The sequence below is a fragment of the Hyla sarda genome, chromosome 13, assembly GCF_029499605.1.
Source record: "Hyla sarda isolate aHylSar1 chromosome 13, aHylSar1.hap1, whole genome shotgun sequence".
Classification (NCBI taxonomy): domain Eukaryota; kingdom Metazoa; phylum Chordata; class Amphibia; order Anura; family Hylidae; genus Hyla; species Hyla sarda.
Window position 1 is genome coordinate 7876955 of NC_079201.1, and position 27995 is coordinate 7904949.

Consider the following 27995-nt stretch of genomic DNA (forward strand, 5'->3'; position numbering starts at 1 on the left):
TAAGAAATAGATATGAGATAGATATGAGATAGATAGATAGATATGGGAGAGATATATGAGATAAATATGAGATAGATATGAGATAGATAGAGAAGAGATAGATAGAGAAGAGATAGATAGATAGATAGATAGAGATGAGATAGATATGAGATATAGATATGAGATAGATAGATATGGGATAGATATGGGATAGAAATGAGATATAGATAGATATGAGATATAGATAAATAGATATGGATAGATAGGAGATATAGATAGATAGATATGAGAGATAGAGATGAGATAGAAATGAGATATAGATAGATATGGGATAGATATGAGATATAGATAAATAGATATAGATAGATAGATCTGAGATATAGATAGATAGATATGAGATAGATAGATATGAGATAGAAATGAGATATAGATAGATATGGGATAGATATGAGATATAGATAGATATAGATAGATAGATATGAGATATAGATAGATAGATAGATATGAGATAGATATGAGATAGAAATGAGATATAGATAGATATGGGATAGATATGAGATATAGATAAATAGATAGATAGATAGATATGAGATAGATAGATATGAGATAGAAATGAGATATAGATAGATATGGGATAGATATGAGATATAGATAGATATGAGATATAGATAGATAGATATATAGATAGATAGATATGAGATAGATAGATATGAGATAGAAATGAGATATAGATAGATATGGGATAGATATGAGATATAGATAGATATGAGATATAGATAGATAGATATGAGATATAGTTAGATAGATATGAGATATCAATCCAAGAGGTAGGCAGCACAACCGCACAAGTAATAAGAGAGTCCCGGGGTGCAAGCGGACAATTGCAGACTGTGTAGATGATCCAGGCATTAAATCACGTAAATTCCGGTGAAACATTGTATTTGATATGGGTCAATAAAATCCCATTGTTTTACCGGAATTTACAGGATTTGCTGCTGAAGTTTTCTGCCTAGATATGAGATAGTTGTCTCTAGCTGTTGCATAACCAAAACTGTCTTTGGCTGTTCGGGCATGCTGGGAGTTGTAGTTTAGCCACAGCTGGAGACACCCTGGTTGGGAAACTATGATCTATCCATCACACACACAAGAGTTCATTACATTAAGTAGCCGGAGGACAACCCCCCGAAGATAATGTGTGAGGGGGCATCCTGATGGCCCATTGTAGCTGGCACAGAGTCGGTCCATGGAGTATTGTAGCTATGGATGACATCTGCCAAGGGGCATCAGGAAGAATACAAATACGGTAAGAAAAAGGCGCTCTGCCCATTTATATGGCCCTTCACTCCAACTCAAAGTAATAGTATTACCCCACACCCCAAAATTATATTACCGTATATATATATATATCATATACACACACACACACACACACACCAGACCCAGACGGCCCCTTTTATGGACCCCAGACCTGCGCTTCTCTCTCTCCTAGGGTTCCCCTTAAGGCCAGAAAATGATTGGCGTAGACAACACCATTATAGGGGCCTGCACCTTAACACACCCCTAAGCCGGTGTATACTCTATTAGTGAAAAAACTGTATACATCTTACAATCATTGATGGACCCAATATGGATCCTCTGCCCTGAGGAAGGCACTGTGTGTGTGCCGAAACGCGTTGTCCACTCTTTTTGCAAAATTAACAAGTTTTACCTGTGCTGGCCTGAGTCTCTCCGTCCTTTCACATATACGAGCAGCGCCTCCGAAAGACCGTTTTTTTTTTTTTGTAGCTCCTAGTTACCTATTCTGCCATAAGAAGCCATTAAGTTCTATCACTTATGGAAGCCTTATAAACATTGAGTTGCCCATGGCGACAAATACAATCGCTTCCCCCCCCCCCCCATCTTTGAAGCAATCTTACAACAATGGAAAGTGAAAGCTGGTCGGTTGCTATGGACATCCCCTAGCAACCTTTTTCCCCCCCATCTTTCAAGCAACCTTACAATGGAAAGTGAAAGCTGGTCGGTTGCTATGGACATCCCCTAGCAACCTTTTTCCCCCCATCTTTCAAGCAACCTTACAATGGAAAGTGAAAGCTGGTCGGTTGCTATGGACATCCCCTAGCTACCATTCTTCTCTTAAAGGGGCACTCACCAATAATGCTGACTAGGGGACTTCATCTTAAATATCAGACATCTGCGGACAAGCAGTCTGCACGTAAACCCTCACAGCATCGGTAATTTGCCACGATGGCTGCCAAAGTGAACGCAGCTATCGGTATTTATTGTGCGTGTTGAACTACTACTCCAGGCATACCACTAGGAGTAGTTCAGTATTCGTAAATAAGCCTACAAGGATCAAGCAGATTTAAACTAGCGGTCTCCAAATTATGGGACAGCAAGGATGCAAAACTACAACTCCCAGCATGCCCGGACAGCCAACGGCTGTCCGGGCATGCTGGGAGTTGTAGTTTTTGCAACGGCTTGTGGTCCATAGTCGGGAAACCACTGCCCTAGACACACAAGAACAAGAGACATTTTTGAAGGCCTTCCTTTTTTATTGCAGAAACAAAAAAACAAAAACAAAAAAAAAAATCCCCAAAAACAACAAAACAAACATTGACATAAAACAATGAGGTAAAAGTAGATTTGGAAAACTGACATGCAGCCATCACACAAAGAAAAATACCTTGAAATATGGAGCATTTAAATATTCCAGCTTAAAGTTTTTTTTTTATTATTTTAATTTATTTATTTTTTAGCTTTCATTTCTGGATTGTAAAGCAAATGACCGTAGTACAACAAACGCTTCATGGATAAAAAGGGAAGACTCCTCTAAACTGAAAAGAACTAAATTAGTATTTATAGCTTGTATTATTATTAGCTAAAATTAGAATAGATTTAGGTTTGGCAATTTTTTTAATTTTATCTATTTATGGACTATTACATGACATGGCCTTACGGTATTCATTCACATCGTCGCAGTATGTGGTATGGATGGATTGTAGGAGGGGGGGGGGGGTGCATAAATAAAAATGTATGGTTAAGCACAAGTGGAATGTAGAAAATGGTTCCATAGATGGCGATGTATTCGGCTGGAGCAATGAACACGCTCATTCTTTGGGCGGCGGAATTTCAGCGGCGGAAAGTTCCGCCGCTGAAACTCCATAAAGTACACAGCAGTCACGCCTCCTCCCATAGGCATGAATGGAGGGGGCGTGGCGGCTGTGGACACCAGTCATCCGGCACTGAGCAGAGTGCGTTCCGTGCACCTGCTGACTGGGGTGTCATGGCGGAGATCGGAGGGTCCCTGCGATCAGACATTATCCTCTATTCTTTGGATAAGGAATAACAAGGGAAATTTATCAAAACCTGCGCAAAAAGGAAACGTTGCCCAGTTGCCCATAGCAACCAGATAGCTTCTTTGATTTTACAGAGGACTTGATAAAAATGAAATCTGCAAGCTGATTGGTTGCTATGGGCAACATTTCCTCTTGACAGGTTTTGATAAATCTCCCTAACATGTCACGCAGCGGAGTATCCCTTTAATTCTAGCTTATTTACTGACATCTTAGATAGAGTCCAGTGGGCGGTCAGTAACATGTAGGACCGCCCACTGGACTCCTAAAACCAGCAGAAGTTTAAATGAATAAATTGCTGGTTATATTTAAACTTCTCCCACAAATATGTATATGAATCTGCTCAGCTTCTCCTGCTTTATAACAAGGACAACCCTGACATTATAACATTTTTTTATTTATTTTTATATAATTTTTCTCTGTTTCATTGTGGGTGTGTATGTAAATTTTAATAACATTTTTTTATACATATGTATGGAATATATATATATATATATATATATATATATATATATATATATATATATATATATTATATATAAAAATGTTATATATATATATATATATATATATATATATATATATATATATATATATATATATATATATATATATATATATATATATATATATATATATATATATATATATATACACACACACACACACACACACACACACACCGGTATATATATTTATTTATTTATATTACACACACAAACCTATACATATAGAAAGGAAACAGAAAAATAATTATAGAAAAATGCCAGACTTTTCTAACCAGAATCACTACACAATATGATTTAAGATTATTATTATTATTATTATTATTTTTTTGTTGGCTTTATGGGAGACACCTACCCCAACCTTAAGATGGCTGAAATTAGGAAAAGTTAAGCTACGTTTTTTTTTATTTACTATTTTTTTTATTTTATTTATTTTATGGTAAAACAGAAGAAGAAAGAGGGTACTGTAATCCTTAAATATTTTAGGGCCAGATATTTGACTATCCATAGGAGGAAAAAAAAAAAAAAAAAAATAGAAAAACTAAAACAAAAATTATATTATATTATAGTTATATATATATATTATATATATATATATATATATATATATATATATATATATATATATATATATATATATATATATATATATATATAATTTTTTATTTTTTTTATTTATTATATTATACACACACACTCTTTTTTTCTTAAATGCTTTTCCTTTTCAAAAAGGAGATACCTGCAGATTATTTCTCCTCATTGATGGCTGCTTTCACTTTCCAGATCACGAATACTCAGAAATTTGGTTTCATGGCGTATTCTAGACAACATCTACAGCAGCATGTCCCAACCAGGGTGCCGCCAGCTGTTGCAAAACTACAATTCCCAGCATGCTCGGACAGCCTTCGGCTGTCCGGGCATGCTGGGAGTTGTAGTTTTGCAACAGCTGGAGGCACTCTGGTTGGGAAACACTGATCTACATAAATAGAAAATAAAACTGCACTCCGCCACTAAAGGGGTCATGCACTTTTAACCCCACAAAAAGATGGCACTAGCAGCAAAAACAAAAATGAAAAACAACGAAAACGCAGAATGACAGAAAAGGGCCGGCTCCGCACACGCAACATTACAAGACACATACATAGATAACGCACGACCGCCTGCATGACATCTGTAACAAGCACGTAGCTTCCGTAACGCTGGCGACATTTAATTTAGGGCGACTTTCCAGGATAAAAAGGGACTCCAAAGTCATCCATTATGTCTCCCGGACCTGACGTACTAGGGCTTGGAGCAGTCACCTGCCCGGCTTTTACTGCAGTTCATGTCCGTGATATCAGCGGAGGGATTGGTCACCATTTCATGTCCACGCGGGCGGTGTTGGGTGCGGCGGGCGCGTATTTGTTATGTAGCGTCTCTCTGGATTTCTGGGACTCTTCTCCCTCCAGCCAGCTGCTGTATAACTCTTGTATGCGAGGGTTGTGTTCCGGGCTCTGTACCACCGGAACACTTGTGAATAAGGCCTCCATCTCTACGAGTTGTGCCCGCTCGGGTTTACCATCCACAGTCCGGGCCTGGCCTTTTCCATTCAAGCAACCTAAAAAAAAAAAAAAAAAAAAAAAAAAAAAAAATTACAAAAAAAAAAGATAAAATAGAATTACAAAAATATATAAAAGAATGAACTTTTTTTTAAATACTATATTATCAGTAATAGTGACATATACATACACACACATTTTTTTTATATTATGTAATTATAAATATATATACCGTATTTATCGGTGTATAACACGCACTTTTAAAACTTAAATTTAAGGCAAAAAGCCGATAAATCTTCTGGTCACTGATTTAAAGCGTCCGCAGCAGCAGCTGCTTGTTAAGTATTAGCAGCATGGCCGTGGCCACTTTAAATCAGTGACCAGCGGCGTCTCCTCCGCGCTCTGGAAAACTGACACATTTTTCTCCCGCACTATACACAGGTACTGGTGTGGTGGATAGTGCGGGAGACGCTGATTAAAATGAGCCCTACCTTGTCCGGATCTGCGCTACCTTTTAATCAGCGTCTCCCGCACTATCCACCCGTACCTGTGTATAGTGCAGGAGAACCTCCCCCTCCCTCATCATTCCCCTTTCCCTGCTTTTTTATAGTTTGTTTATTTTCCTTACCTGGCTGCGCTTCGGCAGGTCAGGTCAGGTCAGGCAGCAAGTCTTGCGGGGTCAGTGAAGCAGATGAGTGATGTCCTCTGCCGGCTTCTCTGTGCGGCATCACTGATGTCACTTTTCATTTCCTGTAGTCGCCGCCGAAAAGTGACATCCCTGATGCCGCGCAAGGAGCCGGAAGAGGCTGTCACTCATCTGCTTCACTGAGCCCGCAAGACAGCCAAAGCACAGCCAGGTAAGGAAAAGGGAAAAGTGGTCTTCAACCTGCGGACCTCCAGATGTTGCAAAACTACAACTCCCAGCATGCCCAGACAGCAGTTGGCTGTCCGGGCATGCTGGGAGTTGTAGTTTTGCAACATCTGGAGGTCCGCAGGTTGAAGACCACTCATAGGAGGAACATGAAGGTGGGGGGGGGGGGGGGGGATGATGAGATGGAGAAATGATGAGGGGGGGGGGGGGGAATGATGAGGGACATTATGAGACAGGGTGGGGGGGGGGGTGATGAGACAGGGGGAAAGGATAATGGGGGAGGCACTAAATGCTTAATGTCTGTATGGCTAGTGGTGGTCTATGACAGGGGGAAATGATGAGACATGGGGGGGGGGATGATGAGAGGGGTAAATGTGGCACAGAGACTGATAAAAGGGAAGGAATGATGTGGCACTGGAGGGGACGGGACCAAACTAAGGCGCAGAAGAAAAGAAAGTTGGGGGGGGGGGGGATGATGTGGCATTTAGTCCAAGTCATTTATTTTAAAATTTTATTTTTTTAACTTAAATTTTCCTGTGAAAATGGGGGTGTGTGTTATACGATAAATATGGTATATATATATATATATATATATATATATATATAAAATATGTATGATACTATTTCTACAACTAATGATATTATAAAATAAAAATTGTATATATCGTCATCAGTAGAAGTTGTAGCATATATTTTTTATATTTATCATCATTATATTATTAATTAAAAATATGACAATAACAAAAAACAAACAAACAAACAAACAATAAAAAAACACACACACACACACACACACACACACAACTTTTTAGTACACACCTCCTGGACAAGCCAAAACCTCCACAAAGTGATAGTGAAATTTCCCCTTGCGCAATTTTAGTACCATATTCTGAATGTTCCGAAAGCCGTAGGCGGCAGCAAACCTCAACACGGTCTCCCCATCTTTCTCCAGACACACTTCTTGGAAGTCTTTGTTCCTAGAAATAAGACACAAACAAAACCCATTAGATTATATTCTACAGCAGTGTTTCGCAATCAGGGTGCCTTCAGCTGTTGCAAAACTACAACTCCCAGCTGTAGTTTGGCACCCTGATTGGGAAACACTGTTCTACAAAGACCCATATAATATTATTTATACGTTTTTATAGGTATGGACTCACTTTAATGTCTTGTATGTTATTTCTTGCACCTCCATGCCAAACAGCTCCTTGGCAGCGTGACGGAAGACGTGTGCAAGGTAACCGTCCGAGCTGGTGCCCTCATGGCGGACAAACTGACACGTGGTACCTCCAAAACTGATGGGGAGAGAGTGAAAAACAAGTGTATAAAGATCAGATGACAACTAAATCATATTAAGCAGACAACCTCTCCCCCACTGACCACCAGTCATATACACATCTACAATACACAAGAAGAGGAAATCAAAACCACACACGAGACACACGAGGAAAAAACCTTGGACATCACCCGGGACCTGGAATGCACCTAAAGGGGATGTCCACATTTATACACCATTTCATAGTAAATACATAGATTTATTATAGATCCTGAGTTATATCCTGTATCATACTCCAAAGCTGTACTCACTATTCTGCTGGTGGGGTCACTGTGTACATACATTACTTATCCTGTACTGATCCTGAGTTATATCCTGTATTATACCCCAGAGCTGTACTCACTATTCTGCTGGTGGGGTCACTGTGTACATACATTACATTACTTATGCTGTACTGATCCTGAGTTATATCCTGTATTATACCCCAGAGCTGTACTCACTATTCTGCTGGTGAGATCACTGTACATACATTACATTACTTATCCTGTACTGATCCTGAGTTATATCCTGTATTATACTGCAGAGCTGTACTCACTATTCTGCTGGTGAGGTCACTGTGTAAATACATTACTTATCCTGTACACACATATGTTTTTTATATTATTTATCTACACACATATGGGAATAACCGTCATGACGGCACCAGTTTCACCAGTCTGCAGGAGGTGAATCATTACCATGCCCTGCCATAAAACTATTGATTTGTCCTAGACTTGGCTGTAATCAGATGCTATAGTGACCCAGTAGGTGACTGGTCTTTATGTGCAGGGGTCATGGTGCCACAGATGCCATCATTATGTAGGGTGGGCCAGATGTAATGTAGTGCCATATTTCAGCGCCATCTAGTGGAGGGGTGTGCCTGAGTCGATCAGTGCCATGTAGAAGGGATGGAAGCTAGATGGTCTCCAACCTGCGGACCTCCAGATGTTGCTAGACTACAACTCCCAGCATGCTGGGAGTTGTAGTTTAGCAACATCTGGGAGGTCCGCAGGTTGGAGACCACTGCTCTAGGGCAAGGTATGTATACTAGGGAGGTATATTAGACATTATACAGTACTGGTGGGTGCTGTGTAAATTCACATCATATAAAGAAATGTGTTACACAACATGTAATTCAGAATAAAAGTGAAAGTACACCGATAACCAGGACTGGGACTAACAATTAACTTGCTGACTGGGCAACAAGGGGATTTTAGTTTTTCCATCACACGGTGACCATGTGATATCTGCAGCGTGGCGCGTTCACATGATCGGTGTGGCGGAATGCCAAGGATTACCCACGGGGAGACTGGCATTGTTCCTTACAAGGAGGGGGAATGTACTCAGCACCTTGTGAAACACAAACTCTTAAAGGGGTGGAAGAAAAAATAAAAAAATAAAAAGTCACTCAGCTTTCTCAGTATCCTGCATGGCAAGTCAGACTATGGCAATGTGTCCCAGTCAGGGCACCTCCAGCTGTTATATAACTACAACTCCCAACATGTCTGTACAGCTGGGGACACCCTGATTGGTAAACACTGGCCTAAGGAGTCCAGGCCAGAAAGTAACAGCGTAAAAGTACTAGACGTGTGTGTTACAGAGTGGGAGATGTAATGGCAGCCATATTGGGAACAACCCAACTTTCCAAAAAACCCTGTCCACCCCCCCCCCACCCCCCCCCTTCTCTGCAGTGATTACGTCAGGCATGGAGGGGTGGGGAAGCTGTAAAGAGCTGAGCCGGCTTTTCTACGCAATTTATGTACGCAATTCTACGCAATTTATGCAAAAAATTCTTTGTCTTTATTGTTTAAAAGCCAGCATTACAGGAAAAGAGGTGACGCGTTTCAAGTGCAGATATGCACCTTTAGTCGTCGCCGCCTCCTTCTGCTGCTCCATGACCATCTCCTCCTCTTCCTTCTGCTCCCTCCGCTCCCTCCACCCCTCCTCCTCCTCTCCCTGACCACCTCCTCCTCCTCCCTCCGTTCCCTGACCTCCTCCTCCCTCCGCTCCCTGACCAACCTCCTCCTCCTCCCTCCGCTCCCTGACCACCTCCTCCTCCTCCCTCCCGCTCCCTGACCTCCTCCCTCCGCTCCCTGACCACCTCCTCCTCCTCCTCCCTCCGCTCCCTGACCCCCCTCCTCCTCCTCCTCCCCTCCGGCTCCCTGACCCCCTCCTCCTCCCTCCGCTCCCTGACCCCCTCCTCCTCCCTCCGCTCCCTGACCCCCTCCTCCTCCTCCTCCCCTCCGCTCCCTGACCCCCTCCTCCTCCCTCCGCTCCCTGACCCCCCTCCTCCTCCTCCTCCCTCCGCTCCCTGACCCCCTCCTCCTCCTCCTCCCTCCGCTCCCTGACCCCCTCCTCCTCCTCCTCCCTCCGCTCCCTGACCCCCTCCTCCTCCCTCCGCTCCCTGACCCCCCCTCCTCCTCCCTCCGCTCCCTGACCCCCCTCCTCCTCCCTCCGCTCCCTGACCCCCCTCCTCCTCCCTCCGCTCCCTGACCCCCCTCCTCCTCCCCTCCCCGCTCCCTGACCCCCCTCCTCCTCCCTCCGCTCCCTGACCCCCTCCTCCTCCCCTCACGCTCCCTGACCCCCTCCTCCTCCTCCTCCCTCCGCTCCCTGACCCCCTCCTCCTCCCCTCCGCTCCCTGACCCCCCTCCTCCTCCTCCCTCCGCTCCCTGACCCCCCTCCTCCTCCTCCCCTCCGCTCCCTGACCCCCTCCTCCTCCTCCTCCCTCCGCTCCCTGACCCCCCTCCTCCTCCTCCCTCCGCTCCCTGACCCCCCTCCCTCCTCCTCCGCTCCGCTCCCTGACCCTCTCCTCCTCCTTCCTCTGCTCCCTGACCACCTTCTCCTACTTTTATTCCCTGACCTAGTCCTCCTCCTGCTCCCCAACCACCTCGTCATCCTCCTGTTCTCTGATCACCTCCTACTTCTCCTTCTGCTGCTGCCAACCACCTCCTCCTCCTCCCCCTGACCACCTCCTCCTCCCTCCCCCTGACCACCTCCTCCTCCCTCCGCTCCCCTGACCACCTCCTCCCACTTTTACTCCCTGACCTAGTCCTCCTCCTGCTCCCCGACCACCTCCTCCTCCTCCTTTTCTCTTACCACCTCCTCTTTCTTCCACTCTCTGACCAAGATTGGTGAAACCTTCATCTAGTGGACATTTAAGGTAGCCTGAGGTTATACCATAAATGTCCCATATGGGACTTTCTGAGAATTTTCGACTCAATACTTACACGGTCTCCAGGGGAGAGTCTTCTACATCTTTGACTGATACGTTCCTCTGCTCCATGATCTGCATCACCTCTCCTGAAAAACAGAGCAGACGGTAAATACTACTGAAGCTAGAACATGTATAGTAGTGATGCCAAAACTGTGGCATGCTGGGTACTGGGAGTTGTCATTTTGCAACAGCTGGAGGTCCACAGTTTGGAGACCACTGATATACAGGATTAGAATAACCTGTATTACCCGTCTGCTGGGACCCCCTCAATTTCTACAATAGGGAACCCTAGCACCGTTCCCCCCCCCCATGTATACCAGCCACTTACCTGAGGTCAGCACGCAGTCCACGTCACGGCAGTTGAACAGCTCGGTGTAATAGTCTTCTCTGAGCGCCTCCATCTTGCGGTCATAACACGGCGCCACAGCAAGGTGAAAGATTTTGTCCGGAGATAAATTCTAGAAGAGAAGAAGTCGTGAATACGGTATATTCTGGAGTCGTAACTATTCAAAGTGTTGTCAGAGTTATGGGAGCACCTACCTTCTGTGATGCAAAGTAGCTCTTCACTAGTGACCCCATTATCTGTTGTGGGGATTTAGCGGTGCAGATGTGCGGCATTACCAAGTCACCCAGAACACGCTCAGCATACTGCACCCACCCTACAGGAAAAAGGACAAAGATAGTTATCAGTATAGTAGTTATATTCTTGTATATAGGGGGCAGTATTATAGTAGTTATATTCTTGTATATAGGAGCAGTATTATAGTAGTTATATTCTTGTATATAGGGGGCAGTATTATAGTAGTTATATTCTTGTATATAGGGGGCAGTATTATAGTAGTTATATTCTTGTATAAGAGCAGTATTATAGTAGTTATTTTCTTGTATATAGGAGCAGTATTATAGTAAATATAGGTGCAGTATTATAATAGTTATTTTCTTGTATATAAGAGGCAGTATTATAGTAGTTATATTCTTGTATTTAGGAGCAGTATTATAGTAGTTATATTCTTGTATATAGGAGGCAGTATTATAGTAGTTATATTCTTGTATATAGGAGCAGTATTATAGTAGTTATATTCTTGTATATAGGAGGTAGTATTATAGTAGTTAAATCCGAGTAGAGAGAGGTGAGTGGCACCAGTGATTGGACTCCCTAAGTAACAGCCAATAAGAACAGTTCGTGGAGGTGTAATCCTGGAGCTTCAGGTATAAGTGATACCTGGGGGTGCAGGTATAAATTCGATAGTCCATAAATATCACGGAAAAGAAGAAAAATAGAGATACCGCACTCACCCACTGTATTCACTTGAAGATGTGGATTTATTCAGATCATAGAAGATGAATCCATTAGGTGGAGGACATGGAGGGGGATGAACGTTCATCCCCCTCCATGTCCTCCACCTAATGGATTCATCTTCTATGATCTGAATAAATCCACATCTTCAAGTGAATACAGTGGGTGAGTGCGGTATCTCTATTTTTCTTCTTTTCCGTGATATTTATAGTAGTTATATTCTTGTATATAGGAGCAGTATTATAGTAGTTATATTCTTGTATATAGGAGCAGTATTATAGTAGTTATATTCTTGTATATAGGAGGCAGTATTATAGTAGTTATATTCTTGTATATAGGAGGCAGTATTATAGTAGTTATATTCTTGTATATAGGAGCAGTATTATAGTAGGTATATTCTTGTATATAGGAGGAGTATTATAGTAGTTATATTCTCGTATATAGAAGCAGTATTATAGTAGTTATATTCTTGTATATAGGAGGCAGTATTATAGTAGATATATTCTTGTATATAGGAGTAGTATTATAGTAGTTATATTCTTGTATATAGGGGGAAGTATTATAGTAGTTATATTCTTGTATATAGGAAGTAGTATTATAGTAGTTATATTCTTGTATATAGGGGGCAGCATTATAGTAGTTATATTCTTGTATATAGGAGCAGTATTATAGTAGTTATATTTTTGTATATAGGAGCAGTATTATAGTAGTTATATTCTTGTATATAGGAGACAGTATTATAGTAAATATAGGTGCAGTATTATAATAGTTATTTTCTTGTATATAAGAGGCAGTATTATAGTAGTTATATTCTTGTATAAGAGCAGTATTATAGTAGTTATTTTCTTGTATATAGGAGCAGTATTATAGTAAATATAGGTGCAGTATTATAATAGTTATTTTCTTGTATATAAGAGGCAGTATTATAGTAGTTATATTCTTGTATTTAGGAGCAGTATTATAGTAGTTATATTCTTGTATATAGGAGGCAGTATTATAGTAGTTATATTCTTGTATATAGGAGCAGTATTATAGTAGTTATATTCTTGTATATAGGAGGTAGTATTATAGTAGTTAAATCCGAGTAGAGAGAGGTGAGTGGCACCAGTGATTGGACTCCCTAAGTAACAGCCAATAAGAACAGTTCGTGGAGGTGTAATCCTGGAGCTTCAGGTATAAGTGATACCTGGGGGTGCAGGTATAAATTCGATAGTCCATAAATATCACGGAAAAGAAGAAAAATAGAGATACCGCACTCACCCACTGTATTCACTTGAAGATGTGGATTTATTCAGATCATAGAAGATGAATCCATTAGGTGGAGGACATGGAGGGGGATGAACGTTCATCCCCCTCCATGTCCTCCACCTAATGGATTCATCTTCTATGATCTGAATAAATCCACATCTTCAAGTGAATACAGTGGGTGAGTGCGGTATCTCTATTTTTCTTCTTTTCCGTGATATTTATAGTAGTTATATTCTTGTATATAGGAGCAGTATTATAGTAGTTATATTCTTGTATATAGGAGCAGTATTATAGTAGTTATATTCTTGTATATAGGAGGCAGTATTATAGTAGTTATATTCTTGTATATAGGAGGCAGTATTATAGTAGTTATATTCTTGTATATAGGAGCAGTATTATAGTAGGTATATTCTTGTATATAGGAGGAGTATTATAGTAGTTATATTCTCGTATATAGAAGCAGTATTATAGTAGTTATATTCTTGTATATAGGAGGCAGTATTATAGTAGATATATTCTTGTATATAGGAGTAGTATTATAGTAGTTATATTCTTGTATATAGGGGGAAGTATTATAGTAGTTATATTCTTGTATATAGGAGGCAGTATTATAGTAGTTATATTCTTGTATATAGGAGGCAGTATTATAGTAGTTATATTCTTGTATATAGGAGCAGTATTATAGTAGGTATATTCTTGTATATAGGAGGAGTATTATAGTAGTTATATTCTCGTATATAGAAGCAGTATTATAGTAGTTATATTCTTGTATATAGGAGGCAGTATTATAGTAGATATATTCTTGTATATAGGAGTAGTATTATAGTAGTTATATTCTTGTATATAGGGGGAAGTATTATAGTAGTTATATTCTTGTATATAGGAAGTAGTATTATAGTAGTTATATTCTTGTATATAGGGGGCAGCATTATAGTAGTTATATTCTTGTATATAGGAGCAGTATTATAGTAGTTATATTTTTGTATATAGGAGCAGTATTATAGTAGTTATATTCTTGTATATAGGAGACAGTATTATAGTAGTTATATTCTTGTATATAGGAGCAGTATTATAGTAGTTATATTCTTGTATATAGGAGCAGTATTATAGTAGTTATATTTTTTGTACGTGTAAGGCAGGTACTGGTATGGGGGAGGGGTGACGGTACATCAGGTAATCATTACACCGTAATATAACATGTGGCCGTAGCTCCTGTTAACAACTGGCAGCTGTTTCTGATCCTGAAATATTCCGCTGAGTCACTGTTTACCTATAAAGTGCTAGGTCATCCGTAGATCGTCATTTCCTTCCTTATGTTATTCTTATTAACTCTCTTTCAGCAGATTCACTTCTTTGAACTGCTTTTCATTTCGCTATGGGGTGGGGGACAAAGAAGTGCATTATGGGATTATCCAATCCTATTCATCTTTGACTGCTTGGAGACATCAAACTGGCCAGTGGTTGCCAAACAATGCAAAACTACAACTCCCAGCATGACCGGACAGCCAACGGCTGTCCGGGCATGCTGGGAGTTGTTGTTTTGCAACATCTGGAGGGTCACAGTTTGGAGACCACTGGCCTAGACTCAGCTTCTTCTCACTGACGTTTGATGTTCGCCGTCCTTACTCACATGATGTGAGCGGGGCGACAGGGCGAGATTAACCTTTCACCCACTGGGGCATAGCTACCACACTAGGAGACCAGCTGACTCAGCAGAACCTGCGCTATTCCTGTATTTTCACACAGTCCTAGCTTATCTGCAGTTTTGGCCTCGGGCGGCCATGACGTCTTGACGGTTCTTTCCTCACAAGGCTGTTTGTTGACTGCAGCAATTAACTCTATAATATCAAGATTGTCAGGGTGCGGCAACGACAGGCGAAAAAGAGTTAGAAAACAGAATACCCCATAATGCAGCTGCATCCCCCCCCTCCTCCCGACAGGCGGAAATTCCAAGTGCGACCTAATTTAGTTGGCGCTAGGACAGGGCGTACATTACAGTCCCCATAGACGACAATGTATTCCAGGCAGATTCCGCCATTGAATGGTGCGGGTGCGATTAGTGCTGTCTGGATACACAGCAGCGTGGGAGCCAGGACAGGTGAGTATTACCAGGGGGATAGTTTATGCCAATTAGCGCAAAACTACAACTCCCATCATAGCCTGGATTTTAGTTTTGCAACATTTGGCGATTGTGAAACGCTCGAGGGCAGCGTTTCCCAACCAGCGTGCCTCCAGCTGCTGCAAAACTACAACTCCCAGCATGCCCGGACATGCCGGGAGTTGTAGTTTTGTGGCAGCTAGAGACACCCTGGTTGGGAAATACTGCTCTAGGGTTAGTAAGCGGGGGCAATAAGCCCTCACCTATACCCATGGTCATTTATTATTCTTACCAGGACACGCAGAGGCAAACATGGGGAAGGCGTGCTCATCCTGCGTCTGCCGCCTAAATCTTTGGATGAAGTTTCGCTGGGTCTCCAGGATGCTGAAATCTGCAGCGATCGTCGTGTCGAGAACATGATGGACGCCTGAGGTGGGGGGCAAGAAAAAACAAAAACACCACAGTAAACCAAAGTGCAACTTTAGCCCAAGGTGAACCGGCTGACAACTTTAACATTTTCGTGTTCCGTCCATCTCTACTCCTGAAAGGAGCCATTCAGGTAATGGCAGCTTCAAGGCGTCCATCGTACTTACCCAGACTCTTGAGGAAGCCGCAGAGTTTCTTCGCCGCCTCACAGACGGACACCTGGAACTTGACGGCAAAATAAGGCACGGACTGCGGGCTGACCGACGCCACCACCAGTCTATGGAGGGAAGTGTCACATTTCTGAAAAAATAAAATGACAAAAAATAAAGATAGAACACGTGGGGGTATATTTATAAAAACCTGCCCAGAGGAAAAGTTGCCCAGTTCCCATAGCAACCAATCAGATCGCTCCTTTCATTTTTAAAAAGGCCTCTAAAAAGTGAAAGAAGCGATCTGATTGGTTGCTTTGGGCAACTGCTCCGCTCTTCCTCTACACAAGTTTTCATATATCAGTGATTTACCAAAACCTGTGCAAAAGAAAAGTTGCCCATAGCAACCAATCAGATGGCTTCTTTCATTTTAACAGGCCTCTGAAAAGAGAAAGAAGCGATCCGATTGGTTGCTATGGGCAACTTTTCTTTGGCACAGGTGTTGATAAATCCCCGATTTATCAAAACTTGTGTAGAGGAAGAGCGGGGCAGTTTCCCATAGCAACCAATCAGATGGCTTCTTTCACTTTTCAGAGGCCTTGTTAAAAATTAAAGGATGCCATCTGATTGGTTGCTATGGGAAACTGCCCCGCTCTTCCTCCCAGGTAGAGATGAGCGAATTTACAGTAAATTCAATTTGTCACGAACTTCTCGGCTCGGCAGTTGATGACTTATCCTGCATAAATGAGTTCAGCTTTCAGGTGCTCCGATGGGCTGGAAAAGGTGGATACAGTCCTAGGAGACTCTTTCCTAGGACTGTATCCACCTTTTCCAGCCCACCGGAGCACCTGAAGGCTGAACTAAATAACGCAGGAAAAGTCATCAACTGCCGAGCCGAGAAGTTCGTGACGAATCGAATTTACTGTAAGTTCGCTCATCTCTACTCCCAGGTTGTGACTAATCTCCTCCATTGACTCCTAATAAAACTGAGTGTTTTACTGATCGCTTGAAGTTTTGGGGGGCGGGTCAGGTCACCCACAAAATTAAATGAGCTTTGAGCGACAATTCCTGTAGTTGTAAGAGGCGTCTGTCTATAGATTGGTGACAGACGGCAAGAAGCAGAATTGTGAATGCAGCTCTGGATGTGACATGAAGTACTGTAATGCCAGTGTTCCCTATGCCCGTACCTTATTGAGACTTAAGACGCTGAAGAGCTCCTTCTGGTTCTGAGCGAAGATCTTAGCGCCTTCTTCAGACGTCACACAGTTCCCACAGGCCAGGCAGTCACTCAGGAAGATGCGGGCATCGGCCAGGCGGTGAAACTCACTTTTCTATAAGAAGAAGAAAAATAAAATAAATAATAATAATAATAATAATAATAATAATAATAATAATAATAATATATTATATATATATATATATATATATATATATATATATATATATATATATATATATATATAATTAGGGGAAGGGGGGGAGTAGGTTTTCGTTTTCTTTTTCAAATGCTGCAGTAAATTTTAGAGGGCGTAGAGGGGTGACGGGAACAGATAAGGTCCAGAGGATGGGTGTGTGGCGGCCCATCCTGGACTCATCTTGAGCTGCACATGGAAGGTCTAAGATAAGGCGGCGTCCCACTCTCACCTCGTCTCCATCCTCCAGCGGCAGCGGCTGGGACAGCTCCGTGTCTCCTTCCCTCGTCTTCTTTTTCTTGCTACATTCCTGGGGAGAAGAAAAATATTAGGAAATTTAGAGGGGAAGAAAAAAAAATAAAAATAAAAAAAAGGAAGAAGAAACCCTTCTGTATTAAGTCGTCGAAATTTTGAAATTGTGGACCTCCATATGTTGCAAGACTACATTCCGGAACTATGGATCTCTAGCTGTTGCAAAACTACAACTCCCAGCATGCCCGGACAGCCGACGGCTGTCCGGGCATGCTGGGAGTTGTAGTTTTGGAACTGCTGGAGGTCCACAGTTTGGAGACCCCTGTATAATGGTCTCCAATCTGTGCTCTTCCAGATGTTAGAGAACTACAACTCCCAGCATGCCTGGACAGACTGAGCATGTCCGGGCATGCTGGGAGTTGTAGTTTTGCAACTGCTGGAGGTCCACAGTTCCGGCATGCTGGGACTTGTAGTTTTGCAACATATGAAGGTCCACAATTTGAAGACCACTGATGTAACACATTCATAAATGAGAAACGTTCAGAAAGTTTATACAATTATTATTATTTTATTGGGAAGGGCGAGTAGTAATTCAGAGCATGTGACTATGTAATGAAATAAATAGAATTAAAAAAAGTGTAGAAAAAATATATATAATAATTAATTAATATACATGTTTAAATACACACAAAAAAATTATATATATATATATATATATATATATATATATATATATATTTTTTTTTTTTAAGTTATAATGTTACATCTATATAGCTTTATATCACTTCTATACAATTGCGCATTACTTATACAGGTGAAATCAAAGTAGAATGATCTGTTTTGCAACACCCAGCACCACATCCCAGCGCCAACGTCACAAATCACATGTAGTCACGACTATCCGGTTTCTACAATGCTGCCCGATTGCACGTACTATAGCGCCCCGTAAGCTCCACCATGCAATTTATTTAGTTTTTATCTTAAATTGTTTTTTTTTTTGTTCCTCATTGACATTCATGTGAGGAAAGGAAAAAAATAATTATAAAACAAATTTTGGGCTACGCAGGAACTTTAGTCGTGACATGAAAATAACAAAAGTCAATGTGGTTGTTACGCGACGCCTCAGTCGCACAGAATCAGTCAGGAGAAGATTTTTGACGACAGGCGACCTTGTCAGCACGGACCTCAGTGCATGCGATGGGCAACTTTGACTCCCCACGAGCCTTGGCTAGTTTTTGACCGCCAAATCAAAGCAAATATTTTGGTCATGTGACTTAGACGCGAAGTCATTGCGTAGCCGCAGCCTAAAGTCAGAGCTCAGCCCAGCAAACAGAATTTTTTTATTTATTTTTTTAATCTAGGACACAAAAAAAAAAAAAGGGAAAAAATAACACAAAGGAGAGCAATCGGACGTATGAGGTCACATGACGTCGGGGACAATGATTTACCCGGGACGCTCAGGAAATATTTGCACCCTCCTCCCCCATCATGGTCCCTGACAAAAATATTTTGAGAGCGGAGAGTCCATACTGCGAGAACAACAATGTTCTCCGGTTACACTGGACCTGTCACCTACAGGGGTTGAAAAAGGACAACTAAGGGGCGAAAATTTAAAGGGGTACTCTCGTGGAAAACTTTTTTTTTTTTTTAATCAACTGGTGCCAGAAAGTTAAACAGATTTGTAAATTACTTCTATTAAAAAATCTTAATCCTTCCAGTACTTATTAGCTGCTGAATACTACAGAGGAAATTCTGCTCTCTGCTGACATCTCTGTCCATTTTAGGAACTGTCCTGAGCAGCATATGTTTGCTATGAGGATTTTCTCCTACTCTGGACAGTTCTTAAAATGGACAGAGATGTCAGCAGAGAGCTCTGTGTTCCAAAAAGAAAACCATTTCCTCTGTAGTATTCAGCAGCTAATAAGTACTGGAAGGATTAAGATTTTTTTAATAGACGTAATTTACAAATCTGTTTAACTTTCCGGCACCAGTTTTCCACCGGAGTACCCTTTTAAAGGGATAAATAAAATAATAATGATAATAGTCATAAAAACAAATCCAAAAACACAGCCTTCAGCTGTCCGGGCATGCTGGAAGTTGTGGTTTTACAACAGCTGGAGGCACCCTGGTTACAAAACAGCATCTCCTCTTGTTGCAAAACTACAACTCCTATGATTCTTTAACCATAGTAGTTGCAAAATTTCTACATAAATATTTTTCTTAATATATTATATAATAATAGTACATATATATAATGTATTAATATGAATAATATAATTATTTATTAATAAAATAATAATCATAATAATAAATAATATATCATATTTTTTTATGTAGAAATTTTGCAAATACTATGGTAAAAGAATAATAGGAGTTGTAGTTTTGCACCAAGTGGAGATGCTGTTTCGTAACCAGGGTGCCTCCAGCTGTTGCAAAACCACAACTTCCAGCATGCCCAGATATAGATCTATAGATTTTAAAAAGCAACCTGCTAAATATATTTATTGTGTGTGTACAAAGAAAATATATATTATAATAAAATAAAAAAATGAAATAAATTTGGCAATAACCGTGTCGCACCTTAGGAAATATAAATTATTTGCAGAAATATAAAATATAAATCCCAGATCCATCCTATGTGACACATTGTAGTAGATCACTTAAAGGGCCAAACCACCGCTACGTGTGAGGGTCTTCAGGCACTAAGGGGTTAACCAGGTATAGAAAAAAACCCTCTAAGTTTCATCATCCCCAGTGCACTATACTAGTATTATATACTATAAAGAGTGTGTGGTGACATCACAGCAGCATGAGGCTCTGGTGACGTCACGGGTGATCGGGTCCCACCATTATCACAGATAGGGGGGGTGCTCACCGCTTTGGTGCAGTTCTCACACTTCATGTCTGGCTCGGGGGGTCTCTCAGGGTCCCGGGGGGCGCCCGCCAGGCTCCACTGTCTCCCTGCCCTTTGTCGCTCGGTCTCCGGCTCCTTCTTACATTCTCTCCGACCCCTTGACTCCCCCTTCTTTTGATTGACAGCTCCTCAGCCAATAAGAAGCAGAGACCGGTGGACTGTCTCCTATAAGCCCCGCCCCTTACACGCCCAGACGGTCACAAGAGCGTAGTGCGTACCGTAATACGCGTCCCCGTCGCACTGAACGTACGGCAGCCATCTTTCTGAAGACCGCTCGCTATATTTTCAAACGGACGTGACTCACGCAAAATGTCTCCTGAAATGGAGACAAACAGGAGAGATAATGGCAGAGACTTGGCGTTACACAAATGGTCATGTGACCACTGAAAACTATTTGGATAAAGCGAATGAAACAACTGTCCTGGTATTATATGTGCCCTGGTTCATGTCTTCCTATACAAATACCATCAAAGCACCTGATAAGATTACAGGCGACATAAAGATATAGAACTACAAAACCCAGAATGACCTGAGTGCAGTATTATCAATGTGAAGAACTGTAGCGCCATCAAGTGTTCTATGCTGGTATATCATCGTGAGTGTGACCTTATCAGAACCCTGTTTTGATTATTTGAATGGATGCAGCACCATCTAGTGTCTAGTCTTGGTATAGCAAGATAAATGTGAATTAACTTGATGAATATTGACGCCACCTAGTGGCAAATGATGTGAATTGCAGCGAAACCTGAACCTGGAACATAGGGGGAGATTTATCAAAACCTGTCCAAAGGAAAAGTTGCCCAATTGCCCATAGCAACCAATCAGCTCGCTTCTTTCATTTTTAACAAGGCCTCTGTAAAATGAAAGAAGCGATCTGATTGGTTGCTATGGGCAACTTTTCCTTTGCACAGGTTTTGATAAATCTCCCTCATAGTTATAATCTAGAGATGTAGTAGGAATAACATTATAAATTAATTTAATGCAGAGCCATCTAGTGGGCAATGTAGGAATAACATTATAAATTAATTAAATGCTGAGCCATCTAGTGGCCAATGTAGGAATAACATAAAATAAACAAATGTAGATCCATCTAGTGGTCAATGTGGGAATAACACCATAAAATAAACAAATGAAGAGCCATTTAGTGGTCACCGCTGGTATAGCTTTTATGAATGTGAAGCCTGGGTGGGTCGTTCCGTATCCCATCATGCCCTGGGGTGCAGCGTGTACTGGGAAGGTGCAGCAGTGCAGGCAGGAGAGGTGCAGGCAGGTATGTGCAGTATGTTGTGTGTCTGGTCATTGTCTGTGCTGGGGCCCAGGGGTGGCTCATGTGTTATTATAGAAGGTACAGGGAGGCGTTTCCTCTGTACTGTGTCCAAAACAATGCCAGGGAGGGGTGCAGCCTGCACTGTGTTCAGCTGAAGCTGTGTTACAGTGTATCAGTGCAGGTAAAGCCCAAAAATTTAGAATAATCTGCAGTAGTTGTGTTAGAAAATCACAAGTCATGTGTGTACAGTCCTTTATGTGACTCTCGTGTTATTATAGCTGCCATGTATCCTATTTGGATGTAGTGGGACTACTACTCCCAGCATGTACATTGTGCCTGTATTTGGTGTAGTCTGCAACGGTCCAGCATGCTCTAGATTTGTGGTTGTTGTAAAACTACAACTCTCAGCATGCCTTAAATGCTGGGATTTGTAGTTTTGCAAAAGGTGTTCCCCCAACCAGAGTGCCTCCAGCTGTTGCAAAACTACAACTCGGTCAGGCATTGCGGGGGTTGCATCCTTGTTGGCTAGAAAGCCCCTGATTGCCCTAGATATTACAGTTGCTGTGCATGCTGGGAGTTGTAGTCCTGAAACAGCTAGAGAGTCAAAGGTTGGGGGACGCTGCTCTGGACGTTGCAGTTACAAGCTTGTCAGGGCATGCTGGGAGTTGTAGTTTAGCAAAAACTAGAGACCCACAGTCTTTAGATGACATAGATGTTACAGTTGCCCCTGCAGGCTCAGGGCATACTGGGTGTTGTAGTGCAACAGAAAGCCACAGCTTGCATAATCCGGCCCTATAGTTACAGTTGCAGCCTTTGTCCATCAGGGCATGCTGAGAGTTGTAGTCCAACGCTGTCCAAGCTGTTACAGTTGCAACCTTTTGGCAGTCATGGCATGCTGGGAGTTGTAGTTTTGCAATATCTAGAGCAGTGTTTCCCTACCAGGGTGGCTCCAGATGTTTCAAAACTACAACTCCAGCTGTTGCAAAACTACAACTTCAAGCATGCCCGGACAGCCAAAGGCTGTCCGGGCATGCTTGAAGTTGTAGTTTTGCAACAGCTGGAAGCACACTTGTTGGTAAACCTTGCCACGAACAGTCCCAGATACAAGCTTAGTCGATGTAATGTTAATTTCCCCCCGGAACCTTGGCCGAGATCATCATGTGCTGCCGCTCCCCCACTCAGGGTGAGAAGTAGCTGCCCTGACACTTCCCCATTCTTCTTCCCCTTCTGGGATTACATTCACCAGATCACTGTTTCCTAACCAGGGTGCCTCAAGCTGTTGCAAAACAACAACCCCCAGCATGCCCGGACAGCCTTTTGCTAAAATTGTTATTTTAAATAAATAAAATAAATAAAAATGTTATATATTAAAAAAAATAAAATATTAAAAAATAAAATAAAAAAGTGTGTATTTTTATATATAATATATATATATATAAAATTAAACAAATATAATGAAAAAGAAATTTAAATAAAAAAAAAAATATATATATATAAATAAAAATAAAATTAAACAAATATAATAATAAAATAAAGGTAAATAAAAAAATTATATATATATATATATATATATATATATATATATATATATATATTAAAAAAATAAAATATATATATATATATGTATATTCTGATGTGTCCATAGTTGCGCACTCTGGAACTCCCTCCTGTCTTATTTTGTATCTTCCTCTTCCAGAACAAGTCATAAGATGTATATGCGGGTAGAAAGTCGCACCGGGACCTTCCTACATCTAAAGAGGAACCCCAGCATACGCTCCTGGTCGCTATTAGTCGGTAAGTTGTAGGAGTTTGAGCGCTACGGTTGAGCTACCTGGAAACCATCGACAGGAAGATTAAATGGTTTTGATGGATCTTGTTTCTTACCATATAGATCATTTTATGGCTCGTGATACACTATGGATTTACACATTAAAGGGGAACTGCAGCCAAAACAAACTTATCCCCAGCTGATCACGAGGGGTCCGACTGCTGGGACCCCATCTCGCTCAGTGAGGAGCGCGTGTAGTCTCCTGCTAGACGGCAGATAATGCCCGAGAGCTGGACTCTGATGTCTTTGGAGCTTCCATAGGAATGAACGAACCGGGTGCCTTCAACCGCACGCGCTCCTTATTCAGAGCCGGGGTCTATTTCCGGAGATCACGTGGGGTCCTGTTGGTCAGACCCCCTGGGATCAGCTACTTATCCCTTATGTTGTGGAGAGGGGATAACTTAAAGGAGTTCTGTAGTGAAACATAACTTATCCCCTATCCTTTGGATAGGGGATAAGTTATAGATCGCGGGGGTCCGACTGCTGGGACCCCTGCGATCTATAACTTATCCCCTATCCTTTGGATAGGGGATAAGTTGTGTTTCACTACCCTACTCCTTAAGTTTTTGCTGCAGTACTCCTTAAAGGGGTGTTCCCATCTCTGCTTGTTATTCCCAATTCATAGAGTAGGGGAACACAAACTAATACCTGGGGGTCCGATTGGTACAACAGTGGGCTGCGGTGGTGGGGGGCAGTGAAGCTGTTACATCCAAAGCCCGTTAAGAGCAGTACATACACCCTTGTGGGTTCAGAATCCTAAATAGAGCTGCACGAAGTGAAGAAAGGATTGATAAACAGCAACATGCTGATGGTTTCCACTTCCATTTAAAGGGGAACTGCAGTGTAGGACGATTATTGCCCTATCCAAAAGATGGCGGATAAGTGTCTGATTGTGGGGGTCCGACTGCTGGGACCCCTCGCGATCTCCTTCCCAGCAGTCGGACCCCCATGATCAGACATTTATCCTTTATCCTTTGGATAGGGGATACATTTTCCTAGGACTACTCCTTTAGGACGACCTATGACCAGTGATCCTCAAACATATTATAACCTTATAAAGTCATAAGACTCCGGAGCAGTAAATCCTATACTAAATATAGCGTCATAAAAGGAATATGGGATCTGTGAAGGGCTGATGGTTTCCACATGTATTTCTGATTACATATGCCCGGTGATGCATCATGATGTACGTAATATATGATCTCCATCTTGTGTTTCCTGTAGGAATCGCCTCGGTCGGCCTGGCCGCAGCCTATTACAGTACAGGTAGGTACTGAGGAGACTTGGACGCCATCTTTGTTTCACTATATAAAATGTGTTTCTTGGTCGGTTAAATTGGGACCTTTCCTCATTTACCGATCCAAGAAATTCCCTTAAAGGGGTACTGTGGTGGAAATTTGTTTTTCAAATCAACTGGTGCCAGAAAGTTATACAGATTTGTAAATTACTTCTATAAAAAAATCTCAATCCTTCCAGTACTTATCAGCTACTGTATGCTCCACAGGAAGTTGTGTAGTTCTTTCCAGTCTGACCACAGTGCTCTCTGCTGACACTACTGTCCATGTCAGGAACTGTCCAGAGTAGAAGAGGTTTGTTATAGGGGTTTCCTCCTTCTCTGGACAGTTCCTGACAAGGACAGAGGTGTCAGCAGAGAGCACTGTGGTCAGACTGGAAAGAACTACACAACTTCCTCTAGTATACAGTAGCTGATAAGTACTGGAAGGGTTAAGATTTTTTAATAGAAGTAATTTACAAATCTGTTTCACTTTCTGGCACCAGTTGATTTAAAAAAAAGTATATGTTTTCCAGTGGAGTACCCCTTTTAAGCCTGATATCAGTGGTCTCAAACTGTGCACAACCCCATGGTGCAAAACTTCAACTTCCAGCATGCCCGGACAGCCAACGGCTGGGAGTTTAAGTTTTGCAACATCTGAAGGGCCGCAGCTTGAGACCACCATCTTAGATCCACCATAGATTTTAGAGAACCTCCAACTCAAGTTCAGTCTATAACTTGATGGTTTTGCTTCTGCCAATCCATGTTCCTTCAGATGCCATCTGATGAGCGATGGTTCTTTTGGGCCCCATAAACATTTGGCCTCAACCAGTCCATGGTGAACTTGACTCCTCCTTGTTGACTTCCTGACTCCTCCTTGTTGACTTCCTGACCCTGTGTCCTATAATATTACAGCTGTAACATTTCCTACAATAGATTCCTGGGCGTGGAAACTGTTTTACGTGGCCGGTTGCCTGTTTGTGGCTTTGCAGAATCTTGAAGATTGGGAGGTAAGTCTTGAAGATATCGGGCATAAGCAGGGGTGGTGCAAGGATTTTTGCCACCCTAGGCAAAAGCTAATTTTGCTGCCCTCTTGACTCCGCCCTTTGACACAACCCATACTACTGGGGTGACACTGTAACAAACCTCCTCCTTATGCTGCTGGCTAAGAGAGTGGCTTGGATGCTGGTTGTCTAACTTTCGTGTGGCAGGCAGAGCAGTGCCCCCCCCCCATCAAGAGGGCACTCTAGGCGGCTGCCTATAGGCAGAGCCGGCCCTGGGCATCACTTTAATGGGTCCAGCAATGATGGAACAAGGAGGGGTCTGGAAACCCAACTCCACAGGTTGTTACTGTAGAGAAGGAAGGTTGGGTAGGATGTCTCCTGTTTAGGCTCCATCAAGTTGATGTTCTTCTTCCCAGGAAGCCATATTTGATAAGAAGGCAGGGAAAGCCGTCCTGAAGACCTACAGTCTGTACAAGAAAGTCCTTACGCTGTGCAAAGGAGGCCAAGAGCAAGGTAGGTCATAAAGTGGAGCGATAAGATCCGGTTGAACCTAAGTCGAGCAGAAGTTGATAAGTTCTTGGTGGGTCAACCATGTTGGCCACTATTTTTTCTCTCCTAGTGGTGGTTCTGATCAAAGAGATCCGGGACGTGAACGTTGAGGAGGAGAAGGTACGATATTTCGGGAAGGGCTATCTCATCGTCCTACGTCTACTGACGGGTATCTCCCACCCTCTTACACAGAGTGCGGTACTAGGAGGTAGAAGGTACGTTCTTCAAAGGTCTTTTTTCATACTTGAACCCATTGAGTTTCCTCGGATTTATTTTGTTCCTTTCTCCACCAGTGACGTGGAAGCCGTGGCAAAACTTTTGACCACATTCTTGGACCTTGACATGGCGGGATTTCACTCCAGAATCCAGGAGGAAAGCAGCGACAGTGAAGAGACTCTAGATCAGGATGATAAATGAGTTACCACCATCATATTCCATTGGTGGTCATGACAACCAAAGCAAAATGTTAGGAATTTTTTTATTTTATTGTATTTTAGTCTTGAACTATCCTTAGAGCTAAGTCTTCTGTGCCTTGAAGGGTGATAAGTCGTCACCTCCAATTATTTCCTATTTATTGCATAAGTTTACCAAATCAACCTATGGTTCAGTGTTATTTGTCCACTACGGGGCATTTTGTCAAACCTCTTACTCTGGATATACTCCAAGCTAACACTCCCTGTTCCTCCCCCCCAAAAAAAGTGTTTGTCTTTTTTATAACTTACAAAAGAAATATTGCAAAGTTTTATGGTACTTGGAAAAATAGCTTTTCTTTGTTTGTTTGTCTCCCTCCCCCCTCCCCATAGATATAGTGACATTCTTCTTCATGGACTTTTTTCTGGTATTGCAGTTTGGACTAAAGATTCCTACAATATCAGAATGCTTTTCGAATCCCGGACGAGCCCCCAAAACTTGCTTCAATTGTCTGTATGTTAACACAGTATATAAAGAAAGCGATGCTGTATAATATTGACTCACGAGAAAAGTGTGGGGTCCACGTCTACAAGGTGGAGAATTTGCATTTTTGAGGGGTTTGACTTAAAGATCCCAGGATTATGTGGTTAACTGTGGGTGTGGTACATTTTTTGCTAGTTATGAAGAGCTTACGGTCAGGTTTTTGGGTGCTACCTACAACAGGTTGCAGTATATGAGGGGTGCAGCTTTCTTTAAAGGTTTAAAGATTTCAGTTGTTGTTTTGCCACAGCTGGAACCACCCTGGTTGGGAAACACTGCTGTAAAGAAAGACTTTCTTGTTGTTTGTAGACCACAACAGCTACTCTAACAGCTTGTTGTGATGGATCAGGCATCTATGTCATAGATATAGAAGATACTAGATAATGTTGTCTAGAACCTGATCGTTCAGATATACATGAGTATCTGTATTATAGATACAAGAGCCGGGCTCCACCCCCGTGGTTCAAGTAACAGTTCAGTGCTGTATGTACGTGACTAGTATTTTTTTATACGGTAAATAAAATCTAAAGATGATTTTGTGATGTTTGGAT

The 27995-nt window shown here is 41.9% G+C and overlaps 2 protein-coding genes across 4 annotated transcripts; one reads left to right on the top strand and one right to left on the bottom strand.

The window, feature by feature from the left end:
- The first annotated feature begins 1154 nt into the window (after positions 1 to 1154).
- Positions 1155 to 27991, top strand: LOC130297719 (cytochrome b-245 chaperone 1 homolog). 3 transcript variants are annotated; one of them, XM_056550493.1, is made up of 7 exons: positions 1155 to 1282; positions 23536 to 23633; positions 24892 to 24933; positions 25877 to 25950; positions 26361 to 26457; positions 26564 to 26708; positions 26787 to 27991. In XM_056550493.1, the coding sequence occupies exons 1-7, from the start codon at positions 1191 to 1193 to the stop codon at positions 26908 to 26910; spliced, it is 672 nt and encodes a 223-aa protein (XP_056406468.1). In that variant the 5' UTR covers positions 1155 to 1190; the 3' UTR covers positions 26911 to 27991. The 3 variants fall into 3 exon arrangements, with proteins under 3 accessions (XP_056406468.1, XP_056406470.1, XP_056406469.1); XM_056550495.1 differs by lacking the exon at positions 1155 to 1282 and adding an exon at positions 21010 to 21167; XM_056550494.1 differs by lacking the exon at positions 1155 to 1282 and adding an exon at positions 21707 to 21842.
- Positions 4798 to 20688, bottom strand: NARF (nuclear prelamin A recognition factor). The gene is made up of 11 exons (XM_056550492.1): positions 20534 to 20688; positions 17639 to 17716; positions 17182 to 17325; positions 16013 to 16145; positions 15712 to 15846; positions 11317 to 11435; positions 11105 to 11234; positions 10790 to 10862; positions 7408 to 7542; positions 7067 to 7224; positions 4798 to 5435 (listed from the first exon to the last, which is right to left on the bottom strand). The coding sequence occupies exons 1-11, from the start codon at positions 20558 to 20560 to the stop codon at positions 5191 to 5193; spliced, it is 1377 nt and encodes a 458-aa protein (XP_056406467.1). The 5' UTR covers positions 20561 to 20688; the 3' UTR covers positions 4798 to 5190.
- Positions 27992 to 27995: the final 4 nt, after the last annotated feature.

What these genes read in the sequence shown, in the direction of transcription:
- LOC130297719 (XM_056550493.1), top strand. Translation starts at nt 1,191, where the DNA reads ATGGCCCATTGTAGCTGGCACAGAGTCGGTCCATGGAGTATTGTAGCT. An exon ending in CTCCTGGTCGCTATTAGTCG is followed by an intron (nt 23,634 to 24,891) that starts GTAAGTTGTAGG and finishes TGTTTCCTGTAG; the next exon opens with GAATCGCCTCGGTCGGCCTG. An exon ending in GCGGTACTAGGAGGTAGAAG is followed by an intron (nt 26,709 to 26,786) that starts GTACGTTCTTCA and finishes TTTCTCCACCAG; the next exon opens with TGACGTGGAAGCCGTGGCAA.
- NARF (XM_056550492.1), bottom strand. Translation starts at nt 20,560, where the DNA reads ATGAAGTGTGAGAACTGCACCAAAGCG. An exon ending in CGGCTTCCTCAAGAGTCTGG is followed by an intron (nt 15,847 to 16,012) that starts GTAAGTACGATG and finishes CCCCCACCTCAG; the next exon opens with GCGTCCATCATGTTCTCGAC. An exon ending in GGTTTTGGCTTGTCCAGGAG is followed by an intron (nt 5,436 to 7,066) that starts GTGTGTACTAAA and finishes TTTTTTTTTTAG; the next exon opens with GTTGCTTGAATGGAAAAGGC.